This window comes from Psammomys obesus, unplaced genomic scaffold (assembly GCF_907164565.1).
Source record: "Psammomys obesus unplaced genomic scaffold, mPsaObe1.curated_primary_1811, whole genome shotgun sequence".
Taxonomy (NCBI): Eukaryota; Metazoa; Chordata; class Mammalia; order Rodentia; family Muridae; genus Psammomys; species Psammomys obesus.
Genome location: NW_026590654.1, coordinates 1,024,639 through 1,044,493, shown reverse-complemented (window position 1 = coordinate 1,044,493; position 19,855 = coordinate 1,024,639). Strand labels below are relative to the sequence as shown.

The following is a 19,855-nucleotide window of genomic DNA, read 5'->3' as shown; positions in this document are numbered from 1 at the left end:
GAGTCAAAATTCAGCAGGGAGAAAACTAGTGCTGGAGTTTATGTCCTGAGATTTAAGATTATGGAGCCATAACAGTCTCTGTAAGTCCAGGTTTCGAGTAATGTATAACATATGTTACTTCTTACAAATTAGGCTATAACTGCGTTTATGTGTGTACGCACGTATGTTTGTTTGTTTAGTTACAGTAAAGCGTAACTGAGCCTGACAGGGACTATAGTTTAGGCCTTTCTTTGAGCGCAGACATTTATTGTGCTTTGCCAAATGCTGGTCTCCACGTGTGAAAATGAGATAGTCTTGTTTGCCTGGGCGCACCTTAGAATGTTTAAAGAAGCGAGTCAGAGGCTCTCTCTCCACGCCTCCCTCCACCAGCCGACTGGAAGGTGGTATGGCGTAAGTGGTCTCAAGCGCTCAGTTCTCACGTGTCCACAGACTTTGTTCAGATTTGGGGTGATAAACATCCCAGAGGTTCTCGTGAGTGGTGTCTTAACCCTGACGGAGCAGGGCCGGGAAAGGGCAGCGGATGTGGGGTGGGATAGGTCAGTCCTGTGTGCACGGGAAAGGCTTTGGGCTCGGGCATCACGGAGGGCAGCTCTGTGCCCCCTGCCCTGAGATCTCATCCTGTGCTTGCAGATGTCTGCATGGCCGTCTTGATTCTGGAGGTGGGCGTCTGCAGGAACACAGACAGTACATTTTGACCCGCCCTTCTTTGTTCACCCTCCCACTGGGTGGTTTGATGAAGGCATCTTTTCTAGGGCGAGAAACTCAGAAAATAGGGTAGCCTGTGCACTGAGGTGAGGCAGCAATAGAACTATTAAGCTGACTGTTACTCCAGTCAGCCATGGGAACATTTACCCCTTGTTCCTTCTCTCTTTGGGCACCTTCTCCATGTGTGGCTGTTTGGCGTCACTCCTTTTTGACGTGGGGGTGGGGTGGGGTGTCAATCTTTGTCTTCAAAACACCTCTCTGTACGCGCTCCACTGCCCTCCATCCCTGTAATGTGAGTACTAGCTACTGAGCCTCCATCCCTGTAATGTGAGTACTAGCTACTGAGCCTCCATCCCTGTAATGTGAGTACTAGCTACTGAGCCTCCATCCCTGTAATGTGAGTACTAGCTACTGGGCTTTGGTCTGCAGCTCGAGTGCCGCATCCTCCACTGTGGTACCAGATTCCCTTCTTACCTCCAAGGGAGGGTCAGAAGGCACCGACTCCACTGGCCCCAGGAGACGCTTGGGCTTCCTCTTCCACACTGTGTTCTTCCTCATCGCAGGGCCGTGGCTGTCCAGCCCCTCCTGCTGTAGGCTGAATCTGCAGGGGAGGTCTCAGTGCTCCTGTCCACGCTCCTCCCTCCCTGGCAGGCCCTTCCTGCCCCTCCACCCCACTCCAAAGCCAGAGCCCCTCCTGCTCCTTTAGCAAATGCCCCCCGGGCCCAAGGGAGTGAGTGTCTGATTCCCTGGGATCTGAATCACATACCAACAAGATGCAAGGAAGGAAGGGTTGAAAATGAACAAACAAAGGAAAGATGTTGACCAAGTTCTGAAGATACGCTTTCTTGAATTTGTTTTTTAATTCCAACAATTCCTTAGTTTAGGAATTTTTCTTAAGTGAATTTTGTCTTTAGAAACATCTTAAGTAGTTTAGGGATGTTGAGGGGAATGTTTACATGTTAGCAACGTGGGGAGTTTAACCGTAGTATTGAAAAGATATTCACTCCAGCTTACTTCTGGAGAAATAAGACAGACTTGTCCAGGATTTGAACATGGGACCTCTTGAGCTCTAAACAAGAATCACATTCCTAGGCTTCCTGAGACGAAGTGCAGTACTTTCAGAGTGCAACAGATGCCAAGTGTTGCTCCTAACTCCCATCCCTTTACCAGTGAAATTGACGGTGCTTGGCCCCACAGCCCACCTTCTAGGCTCAGGCACACAGTGAGGGCTCACCAGGAGGTGACCTTTCTGCCTGCTGACTCCAGACTGGGTTACATGGTTAGTTTCAGGTCCTGGAGAATGGATGTTAGGAGTAGCTGAGCACTCGTGTGTGTGTGTGTGTGTGTGTGTGTGTGTGTGGTGTGTGTGTGTGTGTGTGTGTTCATGCAGGTGTGTAGCATTTTGCATTTCTCCTCTGTCAGCCTCTGCATGTAGAAGTCACTCTGGCCAAATTCATACGTTGTCACTTTTCTCTTTGAGAGGTGATGATCTAAGGAGCCTGACAGCCTGGCTTTGGCCAGTCTGAGTGTTGTAAACTTGTGAAAATTTAAAGACAAAATTCCATGCTCTCTGTCACCCTTGAATGAAGAATCTACAGTGCCACCTTCAGGCGGTCTGGGGAAATGAAAGAAGGGCGGGCCATGCCAAACATGAGGATAAAATTACCCAACATGCCTGATAATTTGCAGAGAGTGAATGAAAGTAACAAAAAGACTGTGAGTCTGTATTTTGGGGAAGAACCTGTGATTACATTTTGTAATGTCTAGGTAGCAGTGAGAACATGCATTTTCCTGAAATGGCAAGTTTGGAAGTATTTTTATGTCGTTGAACATTTCTATTTGGCTGGAAGTATGAAAAGACGGCTTTGGGATAGAAAGGAGCCTTTAAAAATGTCAAAGATAGGATTGAAGTGATTAGTCTTCATTCTTTCCGGAGAGGAAGACAGGGCCTCAGCAGACCACCTGCTGCTCCCTCGGCTGCAAGTACCAAGGAGCAAAGTGTTAGCGACATCCCTTGACCCCTTGTGGGAACCACAGTGTCCTGTAAAATTATAATATGATCAAGTGATAGCTAAAAGTCATTCATTCCCTTAAGACGTGTTACTCTCAATCACCCGAAGGCTTACGAGTTTCTGCAGATCATTTCCCTGAGAACGTACTTCTTTCTATGAAAGGGAAAACAATGACAAAGCTCTGACCACATTGGTAGCTGATTTATCCAGCACTGAGGATAGTTCATGTAGTTCTTAGCAAGGGCCAGGCCTTTCCCCGTCCTTACAGTAACTGTGACTATGTAGATGTGCAGGCATTGGTGTGCCAGGGACAGCTGAAGCAGGTGCGTGGCCATGCGTCACTGTGGCTTTGAGTTTAAATACAACACAGGAAGATTTTTCTTATTCAGAGTCTAAGAATCCCAAAGCAGCCCAAGATGATCATCTTTGAAGAATTCCCTGCCTTCCTCTCCGCCAGCTGGGCGATGCTCTTGGACAGTCTGTGGGTCTCAGAATTCACCTGTGGCCATGAGCGCGTGGTGTTCCCGATCCTCTGCCTTCCCATGGTCCCACTGTGCCATTGTGACAAAGACCAGAGAGGAACCCGCTTAGGAAAGGATTTGTCTGTCCTCGCGCTGTGCTTGTTTGGGCCCTGGGGCGACGTAGGGGTCATGGTGTGGAAAGCAGGTGGCGCGTAAGAAAGTGTTCACCTCACAGTGTTGGTAAGTGGAGAAAAATGCCTGGCCCAGTGAGACTTCCTCCTTCCCCCTTATTTCCCATCCAAACGGCCACGGATGGTGCCATTCATTCAGGGTGAGTCTTTATCCCTTAGTTATCTATGGCAACTTTCACAGATAGATCTAGAACGGATTTACTGATCCCCTTGCACCAGTCAAGACCAACTATACCCTACCCCATCATCTTTGTGTGCCTTCTTGTTTGTTTGCTGGGTTTGAGACAGGATCTTATACATTCCTGACTGGCCTTGAACTCTCTGTGTAGCAGAGACCCTCCTCCCAGATGCTGAGATTACAAAAGAACACAAACTACCCCCAGTGTTATATGGTGATGGAGTCAAACCCAGGGCTCCGTGTGCTAGACAGACACTCTACCTACTGATCTATGTCTCTGCCCCATGTGCTTTCTTTTTCTTATCCACCCTGCTCGCTAACCAATAGCCTCATTTCCTCATACCTTATACCTTTGTCCCTTACATGTTTTGGCTGAATGTTTTTAGAACTTAAAATGGCCGCCATTTGGAAGCCTTTCAATAGATATGAGTTGAATATCTTATTTTTTGTAGTAAATAGGATGAGGGGAAATAGTAGATTGTAGATTCTAGAGCTTTTGCGGGGGTTAGTTTGGTGATCAAGTATGTTTCCTTATGCTGGGTGTGTGGATGTGGGTGGGTGTGTTTGTGTGCTGTGTGTAGAAAGATGAGTGAATAGTAGTTCATCCGGCTCTTGACCTCTGCAGTGGTCTCACCCGTGTCTGTCTTTCCTGTCTTTCCTAGTTTACCATGGAGATCTTGCAGGGTTTTGTGCCAGTCAGAAACAGTTCTTGTCTCTCAAATATGGAATACTTTGTTACCCACAGGGCCTGGCGGCCGAGTCAACGGCATCCCCTGTGCCTGTCCACCTGAGTAATGGCTGCATTATTGGGGGCCTCGCATGAGAAACCCCCACCCATGCTCCTGCACCTTAAAGTCCTGAGGTCCCTTTACCTGCAAGGTCTCTGTTAGGTGTTTGAAGGTTCTGCCATTTGTCCTCTATTTTCAGTGTTACCTCTCAGTACCTGGCCTCACAACTGGCTTCCTAAGCATCTAGACGGTAGCTACAGTGTCTAGCCAGGCATCTCTTTATCTTCCTTTTGGGCAGTGAACTTGGAGAGGAGGTTTGGGCGTGAATTCTCTAAGTACCCAGCTTCTGTTCGGAAATGAGCTCTTTCTATTTTTTCTTTTGGCATGACGAAGGACAATGACTTTGTCCTCTCGAGTTTGAACCCAACACTTGAGGATTTGGATCTGCTCTCTACTCCTGCTACCTCTTCATGTTAATGTTCCCTGCTTTCCCTGCCACCATGCTACATGGTGTTTGTCTGAGTGCTTTCTAGAGAGCCACCTCACTCACTCACTCACTGGTTTTAGTCTGCTACTGCTCCATGTTACTTGGGTTTACCTGGATCTGCTGTCTCACGCTGACAGCTTGGTTCAAGGTGGGATGTGAAACAGACACAGGTTGATCAACTTCAATCCATTTTTTTAAAATTTTGCCATAACTTTAAAATGTGAAGCTCTTGTAGAAACAAAAGAAGGCAAATTTCTGGCTTTTTTTTTTTTTTTTTTTTTTTGAGACAGGGTTTCTGTGTATCCTTGGCTGTCCTGGACTCACTTTGTGGTCCTCAAACTCATAGAGATCAGGCTGTATCTGCCTCCCTGAGTGCTGGGATTAAAGGAGTGTGCCACCAGGCCTGGCTTACATAATCTAGCAAGACCAACTATCACACTTGCCAGCAGGAGGTCACCTACCACAGGAACTGTGTACTGATTCTTGGCACCCAGTCTCCTCTTGACGGTATCTCTCACCTCCCCAGCCTACTCTCATCTTTTTTCCAGCTGCCCATGCTACTCTCTTACTGGCCAAGCAGCCATTGTGCTATGGAACTGATATGGTCATTATGACATGATTTTTCTTTTTCATTTACCCTATAGACTTTAGTTGGCAGGAACTTAACCAGCGATTAGGTTAAGACACGAAATATCCTTCATTGACCGTTAGTGACATCCATATTCCCTTTTTAAAATATAGATCCTGTCTTAGATTGGGTCATTAATCAGTGTTGACAAATGGTATCCATTTCCTAGGAACTCAGCAGATAGGTAGGAAAGACCACTTGTAAATACTCCCCAAGATCCAATAAGCATTGTTGGTCCAAGGTCCAACTGGTAAGGAAGGTTTCAGTGAAAAGCCCCCAAACCAAGGCCGTCTGGTAACATGTATACATTTCGCTTTCTTTTCTAGGTATCCCCTCCATAAGTCGAACTCAGAAGACGGCTGTGTAGGTCAGTACTCCTTGCCCTTGATTTAAATATTTAATTGGATTTTTTTTTTTGAGTCAAGGTTTCTTTGTGTAGCTTTGGTAGTGATGGACTCACTTTGTAGACCAGGTTGGCCTCCAATTCACAGAGATCTGCCTGCCTCCGCCTCCCTGAGTGCTGGGATTAAAGGTGTGTATACCTGCTGAGATCTGTTCTTGATAAAGCAAAGGCCAGAGTGTTGGTGGGTAATGAGTACTCACATCCGGTGGTCAGGTTTTGAATCGTGAGTGCCAACGCAGCTGTTGTGACCTCAGACGTTTGCCTCTCCAGGGCTTGGTTTTCTTACCTTCTGAATGGAGTAAGAACGGATCCTATGAATAACAGTGGGCATGGTAGGACTTAGTGTAATCTCAGCACATGGGAGCCCGAGGCAGGATGATAGTGGGTTCCAGGTGAGCCTGAGATACGTGGTGAGGCCCTGTCACTGTTAAAAAAGACGGGGAGGAGGAGGCGGAGGAGGAGGGCCAGGAGGAAGAGGGAGAGGAGGAGGAGAAACATGAGACTTAAATGAGGTGGTTGAACAGCAAAGTACCGGGGTGATGTCAGTGCTGAAGAAATGTTAGCTATTTTTATTATCTCCATTACAGAAGCAAAATAGGAGCTGGACAGTGGTGGCACACACCTTTAAACCCAGCACTTGGGAGGCAGAGGCAGGCAGATCTTTGAGTTCTACCCAGCAAGTTCCAGGACAGCTAAGGCTATACACAGAAACCCTGTCTCAAAAAGCTTATCTGTGTGTGTACGAGAAGGAAGGAAATACAGCTTATAAGCAGAGAAATGCACTGTAGTCTCCTCTCTAAGAAGAGGTCAAATGACTGACACCCAGTCTGTTTTTGCCTTACATGGCTGTTATCTGCTTTTGGGACTTGCTCACAGGCGCCAGACCCCATGAAACTAACCTTGTGGACCAGAGAACCTAGAAAATCCAAGTCAGAAGGGCTTGGGTTTCATTCCCAGGCCTCCAGGGCTGTCAGCATTTAAATGAGGACATCCTGTTTTGACAAATGACACCCTTGCTAGCTTGGGAGCCCGAGCGATGGAGTTCCCACATGGCTGCTCCATGCATCATGGCTTGGCACCGCCAGTCTAGACTGTGGAAGCCGCTGCTTTGCTGGGCCTTGTTTCCAGTGGCCACAGGACAACCAGGCAGACACCAAACAGAGACAGAGCTGCTCTGGGCGCGCCACATCAGCGCAGCGGCAGCCATTGCCGCCACCGCCTTTCCTTTTTAAAGAATAAAAGAGCTGCCCTTCCCACCCACTGACCGTTCTCCTTCATGTTTGCCTTTCACATTTTTTGGTGTGTGCATGTATGCACATGTGTGTGTGTGCATGCTCTCCCAGAGGAAAACTTTAGCCGTCATTCCTCAGGAGCCATGAGCCTTGTTATTTGAGACCAGAGCCTCTCATTCACCAAATCTCTGGGCTGGCTGGTCCATAAGCTACAGTGACCTTCCTGTTTCTGCCTGTCCAGTGCTGGGGTTATAAGTGTATGCCACCATGCCCAGCCTCACCATTGTGGCTTCTGGGAGGTTGAAGTTTGCACTTCATGCTTGTAAAACAATCTCGTCACTGGCTGAACTCTCATCTGTTTGCATTTAAAAATTGACAGTATTTCATATTGTCAATTACTAGAACCGTAATGTAGCTTTTTAAATGTCTATTGATGCCAAATTTGTTTCCACTGCTGAATCACCCAATCTTAGTCCAAGATAGGCGGGAGGTGAGATGAGTTAGGCTATGTTGCAGCAGGGTCCTCTGTTTTTCTTGTCTTTGTGACCTTTGTAGTCTATAGGTTGGTCACCAAAGACCCTGAACATTAGAGATCTGGGGATCACGCCTTTCCTGTGCAGTAGACCCATGCCAGCCAACACCCCAGTGATCCAGGTTGGTTAGTCTGTGCTGAGCAGTGCACAGCAGGCCATAACAGCCTTTGTGTTTTCTTCATGAAATTTGGAATAAGGGAAATAAAGCAGTGGTCGGTAAACAGCAGGAACAAAACAAAACGACTTGAACCTCTGCAAGCCTTCTATTTGTGGCATCGTGGAAATAATTGTGGCTGCAACCGAAGGGAGAGAATGTACCACAGTACACGGCAGGAGGAGGCACACTGGCTAGACAGACATCAAAGTGAACCTGAGAGCGCGTGCTTGGCCTGCCCTTTTGATGTGCCTGTATTTCTTTTCTTAACCTCATTGGGCCATTTTTTTTTTTCCTACTAGCAAATTTGCATTTCTTTTAAACAACTTTATAGCTATTTCACAGTCTTTCACAAACTGAAAAACTGTCTTTGTGCAATCAGAGTGTTCGTTCCAGCTTTCACATTATAAGAGACTGCTTTTGTATCAGTAAATTTACTGCTTGTGCTTCTCTCTCTCTCTCTCTCTTTCTCTCCTTCCTTTTTCCCTTTGTTTCTTTCTTAAAGGCAAAGGCGATTGGAAGAAGAAAAACAAGTACTTCTGGCAGAATTTTCGAAAGAACCAGAAAGGAGTAATGAGGCAGACCTCCAAAGGTACAGTGCTGGGGCTCCTGGACAATGAGTCCTTGTGGCTTCATAATGCTCAGAAGCCCTACCCTGAGCTAAAGGGACACTCCAATTTAGGAATAACTCATTGTATATGCCTGCAAAATAGTCAACTTTTCTGACATTCCTTTCATGGCTTCAAGATTTTGACCCCATGAATTTCTTGAACTCAAAGAGAAGAAAACTGGCCAAGCTAGTGGCCCTCTGTCTACAGACGTTCCCCTTTCCCTGCTCTTCTCTTAAACTGGCCAAGCACTGACCCCAACAGCCCAAGGGGATCTTGGAGTTTGTTAGTGTTGGAGCCTCCGGTGCATACCCCGGCTTGGAGCCTTTGCATTCTTCTGAACTTTTCCTCTGTGGCAGGGACAGTTATGGAGCTGTTGCCCCTGGAAACCCTCTTTGGGTCTGACATCATGAGAACATACCCGGCTGCTGTGTTGCAGGGAGCTCTGCCCTCTCTCCAGGCCTTGCCTTTGTTTTTGTTTAGTTAGCAAATAAATCTGTCATCCCTAGAGGCCGCGTTATGTAATTTACGTTTCCCCCAGTGTTCACAGAGGAAAGCAGGACACTTCGACTTCCACATTCCTGTCTGGCGGAAAGGGCTTATCAATAACTGAACATGCCTTACTGGCCTCCTCGGACACCGCTGGGTTTCCTTTTACACAGTAACATGGCCTCTCCAGTCAGGAAGACTGTCCAGTCACTCGCCCAGACATGAGGAATTTGACCGTGGACTTTAGCTTTCTGCACACCCGAGTTTTCAGACGGCTCTTTCATGACGATGTTTTTTTAGTTGTCCCTGGACTGAGGAACCTGTTCTTCAGCACTTGGAGCTTTCTCTTTTGGTAGAGACCAATACTCCTCTGGGCTTCCAGACAGACTTTGTGTTCTGACAAAGTCTCACTTAGAAAGTTGTGGAGAAAGAAGGCCGTGGCAAGTGGGGACGGGGCCCACGAGAGAAGGCTCAGTGGTTAAGAGCACTTGCTGCTCTTCTAAAGGATGGGAGTTTGGTTCCCAGGACTTGTGTCAGGAAAGCTTGTGTTGTATAGAGCTCCAGCTCCAGGGAGATCTGATGCCTTATTCTGGCCTTTGGGAGCGTCCACATGTGTCATTCACTTATATAGAAACATAGACACATAGATATTAATAAAAATAAGTCTTAGAGAGAGTCAGCAGTGCACATGGCTTCATGAAACACCTAACCAGCCCTGTGTCACTCAACACAAGTAGTAAAATGAATCAAACCAGCAGGCTTCTCTCCAAATCCAACACACCCTTTCATTCTTCCACAATTGGATGAGTGTCAGAAAGGACTTGAGGGGTACTTCTGAACTGACTGATTACAAAATGGAAACTGGGCGTGGTGGCACACACCTCTCAACTCAGCACTCAGGGAGGCAGAGGCAAGGCAGATCACTGTGAGTTTGAAGCCAGCCTGGTCTACAAATTGAATCCAGGACAGCCAAGGCTGCACAGAGAAACCCTGTCTCGAAAAACCGAAAGCAACAATAACAGCAGCAACAAAAATAGAAATGAGAGGCAGAGACACAGTGGAAACACAAATCGCAAGCTAGGTCTCTCCTCTACCAAGGCTTCCTGTGCGTCTCCAGGCCGCTTCCTTTGTCTTGTCCTTGTGCAGTAAGGGTCTACAAATCTCTGACGAAGGTCCTTACCATACCAGAAGCACCAAAGCATGTTGGGCGAAGGTGGGGCAGAAGAGAGAGACCCAGGCCTCCCATGTTGCTTCCTCCTGGTGTGTGTGTCAGCCTGCTGTCACTGACCCATGTGACTGCAGTACTTCCAGATATACAGAGCTGTAGACCTGTCTTCCATGAGGCTGACGCGCATAGCGTGCGGCTTTATTTATGTGTTTGTTTGTTTATTTGTTTCCCTGTGAGAACAGCAGCCAGACACCTCAGTAGGGAAAGACTGTTGAATCGGCTCAGCAGGCTTGGTTCTGTGGGTGACTGCCCGTCACAGCGGCAGCTGTCTCATACGAATATATGTTCTTGTTCATGTGTCACACGGTAAACTGCAGAGAAACCAAAGAAGCCTGCTTGTCCGATCAAGTTGGGCATTTAAATGAGATCCCTGGCTGATCCGTAACAAGAAATCCCCTGTCAACTTTGTACCGTTTCTAGAAGGCCTGCCTCAGAAGTTCTGCTCATTTTGAACGGTTCGCTTCTGTGGCAGTTTGCACGTGTTCTCACTTCCCAGATAGATGCGCTTTTGGCTTCCAGACAGGCAGCTTGGTTCTGCACCCCTCTGCTCCGTCCGTAGCATGCAAGGTGGCCAGGGTCCCCAAGAAATGCCCGTCTCACTTAAGAGGAGGGGCTTCCTGGCTAGAGGCCTGCTTCGTCTCTCACTTGCATTTGTCTGTGTTCAATCTCAGGAGAAGATGTGGGCTACGTGGCCAGTGAGATCACGATGAGCGACGAGGAGCGCATTCAGCTGATGATGATGGTCAAGGAAAAAATGATCACCATCGAAGAAGCGCTTGCTAGGGTAAGAGCGAGGGCCTGTCCTTTACCTCTGTGACCACTGAAGAACGTTTGGGGCATCAGAGGGTACAGGAATGTAATATCTACTCTCTCTCTTTCTCTGTGTGTGTGTGTGTGTGTGGCATCAGACAGCAAAACCAGGGCCTCATGCATGTTTTGTGACTGTCGTACATCTTTAACCCCCAAAGAAATATTTTGATGGCATTTTAGTGGCCACTGGGTAGCCACTTTATCAAACTGATCAAATAAGATACTAAGTGCATTTTACTTGCTTGGACAAACATTCACCTTGTATAATAAAACATCTGTCTTAGTGACAAATTTCTTAGCAAAAACAGCTTAAGGAATACAGGGTTTTGTTTTGCCTGATGGTTGCAGGATTCAGTCTACCATGTTAGCAGTGGGGGGGGGTCATGGCAGTAGAAGCTTGAGAAGGACAGTGACATGGCATCTCCAGTCAAGAGTGAGATGGCAGTGAACGTTTGTGCTGGATAGCTCATGTTCTTCATTTTATTTTTTCTGAGACCCACGCCTGCCCCCCACATTTAAGCTTGCTGTCTATACAGCTCTCCTCCCCAGGAAGTGGTCTCACAGTTAAAGATGGGCCTGCCCACATTATTCTTTTTAGAAGGATTCTTTTTTATTTTTATGATTTGTGTATGTGTGTTTGTGAGAGTGTATGCCATGTGTATATATACATGTATACATCCTTCTTCTGTGGAGTTGCAGCCCCTGGAGCTGGAGTTACAGGTGGTTGTAACCTGAGGTGAGTGCTGGGAATCGAACTCAGGCCCTCGGAGAGAATAACAAGTGCTCTTAACTACTAAGCCACCCCTCCAGCCCCCATTCCCACATTGTTAATGTATTTACGATACCCCCCCCCACAGGTATGTCCATCTCCTACATGGTTTTGTATCTTGTCAAGTTGACGATTAATACTGACCATTACGGAAGCGAGGGGGTTGGGAGTAAGGGATTGGGAGGGCGAAGGGAGGGAAAGAGAGAAAGAAGAGAGAGTCAGAGAGAGAGAGAGTCACTTAGGGAATAGAGTGAGACTGACTTTGGGAGGAAACCTGGGGGCCTAGGCTGACTTTCATCATCTGTGGGGTTGGGGGGTTGTTGTGCTGGCCACAGCCCCCCAAGTCTCCAGCATACTGAAGTTCATGACAGTGGAGAGACAGAGTGCCTTGGCTTACTGCAGATAAGCATATTGGTGCTGAGATAGGTGCTGGAGCTCGCGATGGTGACAACCTTGCCCGGGCCTCACTCAGATAGCCTGCTCTCTCTTTCTCAACCCAGGCTGTCGCCTGTGCCCGAGTGTCAAAGTCCCCAAGCAGTTTCTCTTTGGTTCCATCCCTTGTGTCTGCCCCAGCATTGGGGAGAAGTCTAGCAGAACTCCTAGAAAATGCATATAAGGGAGAGTCTACCTCCATGTGTTTTTCCTCTGGTGAGTAGGAGTTTTCTCGCCTCCTGGTGAGTGATGCGGCTCCGGTGTGTTCAAATAGCGAAACTGCAGCGTCTGAATGCAGATGTCCGAGGCCCTTGAACAGCGCTCGTGTTTGGCATGAGAGTGGAATGGGATGAGGCTCACTCGTTTCCTTGAGGCAAGGGAAACCTTTAAAAGTGCCTCAGTACAATCTAATATAGACAGTCAGAAAAGAAAGGAATACTTTCAGACTTGGAGAAAAAGCAGAGGGGGAGAAGGGACTAATTTCAGCAGCCAGACGGAAGTTAGAAGACAGCCTGAGGAGATGGTGGCCTTGCCACGTACGTGTCAGTGTGAGGTTTCAGAAGTGCCCGCAGACTGGTTACTGCTGGCTTGGTGGCCTTTGCCTAGTCTCAGGTGCAGCTGTGGAGCTCACTGGGGCATCAAGAATATTGTCCCTTAAGCAGTCCAGAAATGCAGATGGCCAGTAGGAGAATGGCGGTGACAGTGTCTACACTGTGCTATCTGTACGCAAGACTGGACACCCTGTGATGGATGAAGGGTGGACGCTCTGCTATTCTCAGGGCAGCGTCCTCCTGCGTTAATAACTAAGTGGCTTTTTTTTTCTCTCTTTCTTTTCTTTTTTTTTTTTTTTTTTATCCAGAGACAAAACAAGAAATTTAGAGGATACAAAAGATTTTGCAGAGGTGATTTGCTTCCTTTAGGCTGTGCCCAGAGGAAGGTCCCACATATACTTGGGATCAATGCATACAAGCATGGCAAAGGCAGACCTCCCAGAGGGACCGTGATGAGAATGCCCTCATGCTTCATATTGTGACATGCAAGACACAGAGGAAGAACCTGGGATTTGAATTCCCACTCACAGTTAATATGACAGCTCTGGGGAGAGGAGGTTGCCAACTTGCCACTTGGAGTTGGGTGTTGTTATGATAGGGAAGATTTTGTCTGTGTTCAAGTTGGGCTCTTTGATCCACCACAATTCCCTCATAAGAGTTTAGCCCTGCCGTGTGTATTCTCACCATAAATTATCCAACTGTGATTCACATCCCTAAAAACTCCTCTAAAAGTATGTTTGTTTCTGTGTAAGTATATGTGTGCGGATTTAACACACCATGGGGCACCTGCAAGGGTGATCCACAAGAGTCAATTCTTTCCACCATGTGGATGCTAGGATTAGCTCAGGCTTGAGGCAAGCATCCTGAGTGCTGAACCATCTTGCTGGCCTGCTAAGGACCCATTTATCTGATGCAAAGGAAGATGACCAGGCACATCCATGAGGGACTACAGACCTTTGTGAGCATTTGAAGATAGTGAAGTTTGCAAAACTCCTCTGAGTCCAGGGTAATTTTTTAACGTAAAGATAGCCTAATAGATGATTTCTGTATTAGGTGAACGGTTCTTTCCAAGAAAACGACATGCCAAATATTTTCTAGGAGTTTTGTGTTAGACATGTGCTTTGGGCTTTAGGGAAGTCAGTTTTATTAATTACAAATTATTAAATTTTACAAGGATCTAGGTAATTGGCAGTTTCTGAAGACCACAGTTGGCAGGCACTAACTTTAAGAACATGTGTACTTGTTGGCAGTTAAGTTCAGGGTACTTGAATCCTGTCCTAGCTGCTCACAGTCTCGAAAGCCCTATGACATTCCAGGAAGCTATGGATCATTCATTTATCTGGGTGATTTATGCATGAGTGGGTTGAGGCGGCGCAGGGTGTGTGCCTACAGAGCAGGGATGCTGCACCCAGAACTAAGAAGTTTTCGCTCTCTGGGTATTGTCTGAATGAAGGCGAGAGCGCCCATCCCCATGACATTGTAGTCTTACCTTAAAAATATAAATCTTGAAACTGAAGCTGCCGCTGGGTGCAGTGGTGACGCCTTTAATCCCAGCACTTGGAGAGGCAGGGGCAGGCGGAGCTCTGTGAGTTTGAGGCCAGCCTGGTCAACAAAGCAAGTCTAGGACAGCCAAGGCCGCACAGAGGAAAACAAAGACAAAAACCCAAAACTGAAGCTGCATGTTTGGTCACCTGACAACACGTGCCTGCTCCTCAGCTACACCTCCTGAGTCAGAAGTAAAGTCCTTGGGGGATTAAAAAGCTTGTCAGCTTACAGGTGCCTGGTTAGGAATTTGTTTCTTTGTCTTTTACTTAAAGACGGAGCTTATTTCACGACTCCTGGTAGTTGGGGCTAAGATTGAAATAATAATGGAGCAGAAGCCGGGACAAAACTGACATTCACGTGCCAATCCCTTTCCACCTGACATTTCTTCCCAACCAGGCATTTCAGAAGCCGAATATCCAGATGGAAGGATCGGCTCACTATGTGTAACATTAGTATACTGTAAAGAGGAGGACAGTGTATATGTCCTTGACGCTACGTCAAAGATTAAAGTGATTGGTGCCACTAAGGGCAGAAACCTCAGGCCGTGTGCTTTTAATGCGAGCTCTGCGCCTACCCGGAGCCAAGGGTGGTAGTCGCAGTGCTGTTTGTGCGTAGATGTGTGCCGAGGGCTTGGCTGCACCTGCTTGATTGTAGTAGCGAGCCTCTGAGATGGATCCCGTCTGTTCCCTGTTGTCCAACTCTGTAATCAGAGTTGCCTACCTCCTCCCACACACATAGGCAAACGACGCTGACTTTGCCACCTCGCAGCTAGTCGAGGACCCTTGCGAAGCCCCGATGTCGGGTTATGTCTGTATTGAATATGCTTGCTTCTCGGAACATTGTTTGATCCGCATCTTTGGATCTGAAGACTGAATTGCAGTGAGATTTGAAAGCAGCGAGAGCCTAGGTGTCTGAAGAGCCGAGTGCGACTCCTCAGTGGCGAATGCAAACATCCCTGGACTGCCTCATACACACTGTTCTGAAAGAGCCTGTACTCGGTTTTGCTGTATTTGCTCCCTTTTCTACAACCTCTCCTTTCCTTCCTGTGCTTGTTTTTCATTAACACTAAAACACTGACTTTCTAAGCCTACACTTTCAGCAGCTCTGAAAGGCTTTTTTTTTTTTAATTCTGTTTATTCCCTCCCCAAGTTCGAGGTCCCTAGTAAGCCACTTCCTACTTGCTCCACAGATAGAATACCCCAGCCTTGAATGAGAAAGGCAAGGGATGCCTCTCCCTCTCTGTTCTGGGATGACTGCTAAAAGCTACAAAACCACCAGCAGAAAAAAGGGGGGAGGGGTGATATCATCGTCACTACCTCACATTGTTTGGCAGTGATTGCATGAATGTGGCACCCAAAGCATGAGCAACAGGAAAAATGGCGACAGCCTAATTTCAGAGTTAAGAGCACCAGTTTCAGGAACATCATTAACCCAGTGGAGTGCACACCCCACGCCCAGCCTGTGTGATGCTGGGCGCTGAGCCCAGGGACCCTGCAGGCAAGGCAAGCACTCTACTCTTTGGGCGGCGTCCCCCAGCCTGGCCCTGGCCTTTCTAGAAGCTTCAGGGATTCTCCCTCTGCTCCTCGGGTGTGGCCGGCCTCTCCAGGCCCCTCTGAGAGGAAGGGCAGGCTGTATCTAGTTTTGGCCATACACATGTGGACGTTCACTGTAGACAGTTCCTACAATTGCACCGGAAAAAATTACTTTGATGTCGGAGAAGGAAAATCCAGGTTCTGCTTGGAACAGCATACAAAGAGTCTGTTTTATCTATTGGTCTGGTTTAAAGCCTGAAGGCAGAGTGTCATACCCTCTTCTTGTGGTTCTGCAAGGCTTAGCTTTGGCTGGCCCTGGGTCACCTCGTCACCTAGTCAGCATCACCAACACAGACAAGTTCTGTGTGCTTTCTGCTGTGCAAGAGACAGCACGCGGCCACTATTTCCACTTGAGCCTTTCATTTGTTCTTGCAGCTGAAGGAATACGAGGCCCAGCACCGGCAGTCAGCGGCCTTGGACCCTGCAGACTGGCCTGATGGCTCCTACCCGACACTGGACGGCTCCTCCACCTGCAACGTGAGTCCTCGTCCTTGAGCGTCTTGATCGTCAGTGTTGGTCAGGGTCAGCCTGAGCCAGTTCAACCTTTGTAGTTTGTTTTACGGTCACTTTCCATTCTGCATGGTAGTGTCTCGGCTAAGTCAGAACCTGCTGTCCAGGCTTCCTTTCTTGGATTTTGTTTCTAAATTATGACCAAATATGCATGACAAACTATACTGGCACATTAGCCATCTCTTAGTAAGTGTGTTGACACTGGACCATGATCTACACCCGAGGCTTCATGTCTTCCCACACCGAATTTTATCCTTTAAGCAATCACTGCGCCTACTCCCAGGCTCGGACAACCACTACTACTGTACTTTAGGCCTCTTACAAATGGAGTTGCTCCATGGTTGTGTCTGTCTGTCCTGTGTCTGTCCTGTGTCTGTCGGATCGCAGCACACCTGCTGCTCAGTCATGCTGTGTTTAGTTCACCCACTCCTCTGTCCGTGGGCACATGGTCCGTTCTACCCTTTAAACCTGCCAGCACTGCTGATTGAAAACAAAACAGAGCCATCAGACTCTACTGTCTGCTTTCAGTGCTGTGGGGTTAAGTGTATGCTTAAAAGTTCTGGATAACTGATAATTCTGTGTTTAACTTTCCGACAACTTCTGTCTGTTTTCTGTAGTCACGGTACCATGCCACACTGATGCCTGCAACGTAAGGATTCCAGACTTTCCTTCTCACCGCTACTCCTACTTTTCCTAATTTCTTGATGATAGCTGTAAAATGTGATTCATCTGTGTTTCTGGTGTGCATTTTCCTAATAATTATCAGTGTTGAACATCTTTTTGTGTGCTTGCCATTTTTGTGTCTTTGGGAAAATGTTTATTTAAGTTCTTTGCACTCATGACCCTTTTTAGTTTTAATACAACAACAACAAAATCTCTGTTATTGTTATTAGGCCAGGGGCATTTAAAAAAAATCTGTTTTTATATCAATATAAAAATATATCAATACTGTAGCAGATATATGGTTTTTAAGAACTTTCTCCCATCCAGTGGACTGCTTTCTCACTATGTTGATGGTGTTCCTGAAGCTGGTGCTCTTAATTTTAAAATTTGGTTGTCGACATTTTTCCTTTTGCTCATGCTTTGGGTGCCACATTCATGCAATCACTGCAAAAACAATGTGAGGTAGTGACGATGATATCACCCCCCCTTTTTTTCTGCTGGTGGTTTTGTAGTTTTTAGCACTTAAGTTTTTTACTCATATTAAGTTAAAAACTCATCTGCTCGTGGACATCTAGTTCTCCAGGAACTTTTTGCTGAAATGGCTGCCATTTTCCCACTAAGTGATGTTGTCATCCTTTTTGAAAATTAAGTGACTATCTTTGGGTGGGCTGTCTCATGTATAATCTGTTCCTTTATTAGTATCTTACTGTTTTGATTACTAGAGCTTTGCAGTAAGTTTTGAACTTGTAAAATGGGACTCTTCCAATATTATTTACCTCTTTAAAACTATTTATTTACACCTTTAAATTTGTGTGTGTGCGCTCACATGCGCACAGTCACAGGTGAACATGGGCACATGGTGCCTGCAGAGGCCAGATGAGAACACTGCATCACTTGGAACTGGAGTTACAGACAGTTGTGAGCCCCCTGACCCGGTGTTGGGAATGGAATTTGGTTCCTCTGCAAGAGCTGAAAGCTCCCTTAAGCTTTAAGTCACTTTTCCAGACCCCATACTTACTTTTTAAAACTTAATTTAACTCTTTGAGATCCCTTGAGGTTTTATATGAATTTTAGGATTTTTTTTTCTAGTTCTGCAAAAGTTACCATTGAGAGTCCCATGGAAATGACACCCAATTTGTGGGTCCACTTGTGTAGTAGAATACAGAGTTTCCTAACGCATGAACATGGAGCATCTTCCCATTAATTTATGTCTTTTAGTTTCTTTCAGGAATATTTTGCATTTTCAGTGTGTAAGGTTTGCCTTTTCATTATGTCTCTTCCCGAGTTTTCCTGTTTTTAATGCTCTTGTGAATGGAATCCTTCTTCTAATTTCCTTGGCTGACTGTTCATTACATTCTATACAAATGCAGCTTTATTTCCTGGTGCTGGTCCTGTCGTCTACAACTTTGCTGGTTTTGTTTGTTTCCTCTGAAGGTGTGTACATATTCATACTTCTGTGTGATTTAAAGGTTTTTCCCTGCATAAGATTGTTATTATCCATAGAAAGAAACAATTTGACTTTTCCCTTTCCCATTGGAATGCCTTTATGTTACTGAGGCTGTTTTAATATGACCAAAATGGCACTTTTTAAGCTAGGAGTTTCGTGATGGCTGCAGGAATTGTTATCTAGACTTTTATTGAACAGGACATCTTCAAACAGTATGGAGCAAGACTGGAGTTCCCTTGTCTCATTTTACAGACTTTTGGTTGCTACATCATCTTTTCCTAATCTTGGAAGCCCTCCTCCACTCAGGACCTTCAGTTCCTGTCTATGCGCTACATAGCCAGTCTTTCTGAAACAAACTTTTTCTTTAAAAAATTTCTTTTCAATCATACATGCTCTTTTTTTTAAATATAAGTTTTTATTTATTACAATTTATTCACTTTGTATCCCAGCCATTCTTGTTTTGTATAAGATAAATCCCATACTTTTTGGCACACCCAAAACCCTGTGATCTGGCCTTGATCATTTACTCTGATATCATCTTTCACACCCACACCCAATACCCTTCATTCCAGCTACACTAGTCCCCGTACTCATTACTGAAAAAAACCTTGGGTTCTTCATATTTCTGAGTTTTAACCCACACAATTTTTTCTACCTAAAATACGTCTTCCATTTTTTCCCCTCCTGCTGAAAATGCATGCATTCTTCATGGTGAAGCCCAAATCTTAACTTCCTCTATAAAACTTTCCTTAGCCTCCCACAGTACATTTATTGCTTCCTATTTCATGCTTTTGTTGAGCCAAATTTAATATATCAACCCTAAGCAGTTATCCTGGATATGAAAAATAATTGCACTTCTCTTAGCCTCTCTGGGAGCAGCACGCTCCTTGAGCAAGGCAGACGTGCTGTGTTCTTTGCCTCTGCATGGAGTGCCTGGCCCACTGTCCAGCTCACCTCAGCAAACCTTTTCCTAGCATTCATCCAGTTCCTCTAGGAGCATGCTTGGGAGGTCTTAAACAGATTGAGTCTTGACTTTGCTTTGTGTCTAAGCAACAAATGGTGGCTTATCAGAAGTAAATAACCCTTTCTCTCTACCTTCTTGTTGCCAGTTCCCCAAACAAATGCTAGATTTAAATTACAGCTGAAGGACTGTGAATTTGAAAGCCCTGCCAGGCTTACTGACAGAACAGAATGGAAACAGGCTAGCTAGCCTTGGGTCCTGAGTCTTGGGTGTGAGGTCATCAAAGGACCACATCTATGGTTTTGAACGTGACTCTGGGTCTCTCACCCCAAATCCAAAATACTATTAAGTATATATAATAAACCCAGTGAATCATGAAGAATAAATACAGTAACTCAAAATGGACTTGATTCAAACTCAGACTATGAGAGAGGACAAAAACTGAGTTGTCCATAGTGGGTCCTTTAGTATCAAGCCTACTGTGTACCGTCCTGGTCAATAGTGTCTGAATCAAGGGCAAGGTTGACTTTGTCCATAG

General features: G+C 46.2%; 1 protein-coding gene across 1 annotated transcript in view; it reads left to right on the top strand.

Annotated features, from left to right (window-relative positions):
- The window catches only part of Sash1 (SAM and SH3 domain containing 1), a 90,802-nt gene that overhangs the window by 18,840 nt on the left and 52,107 nt on the right, over positions 1-19,855 (top strand). The window contains exons 3-6 of the mRNA XM_055608067.1: positions 5,717-5,757; positions 8,218-8,304; positions 10,709-10,821; positions 16,112-16,213. Coding sequence (XP_055464042.1) covers positions 8,286-8,304; positions 10,709-10,821; positions 16,112-16,213 — 234 coding nt within the window. The 5' untranslated portion in view covers positions 5,717-5,757; positions 8,218-8,285. The remainder of the gene's footprint in view (positions 1-5,716; positions 5,758-8,217; positions 8,305-10,708; positions 10,822-16,111; positions 16,214-19,855) is intronic.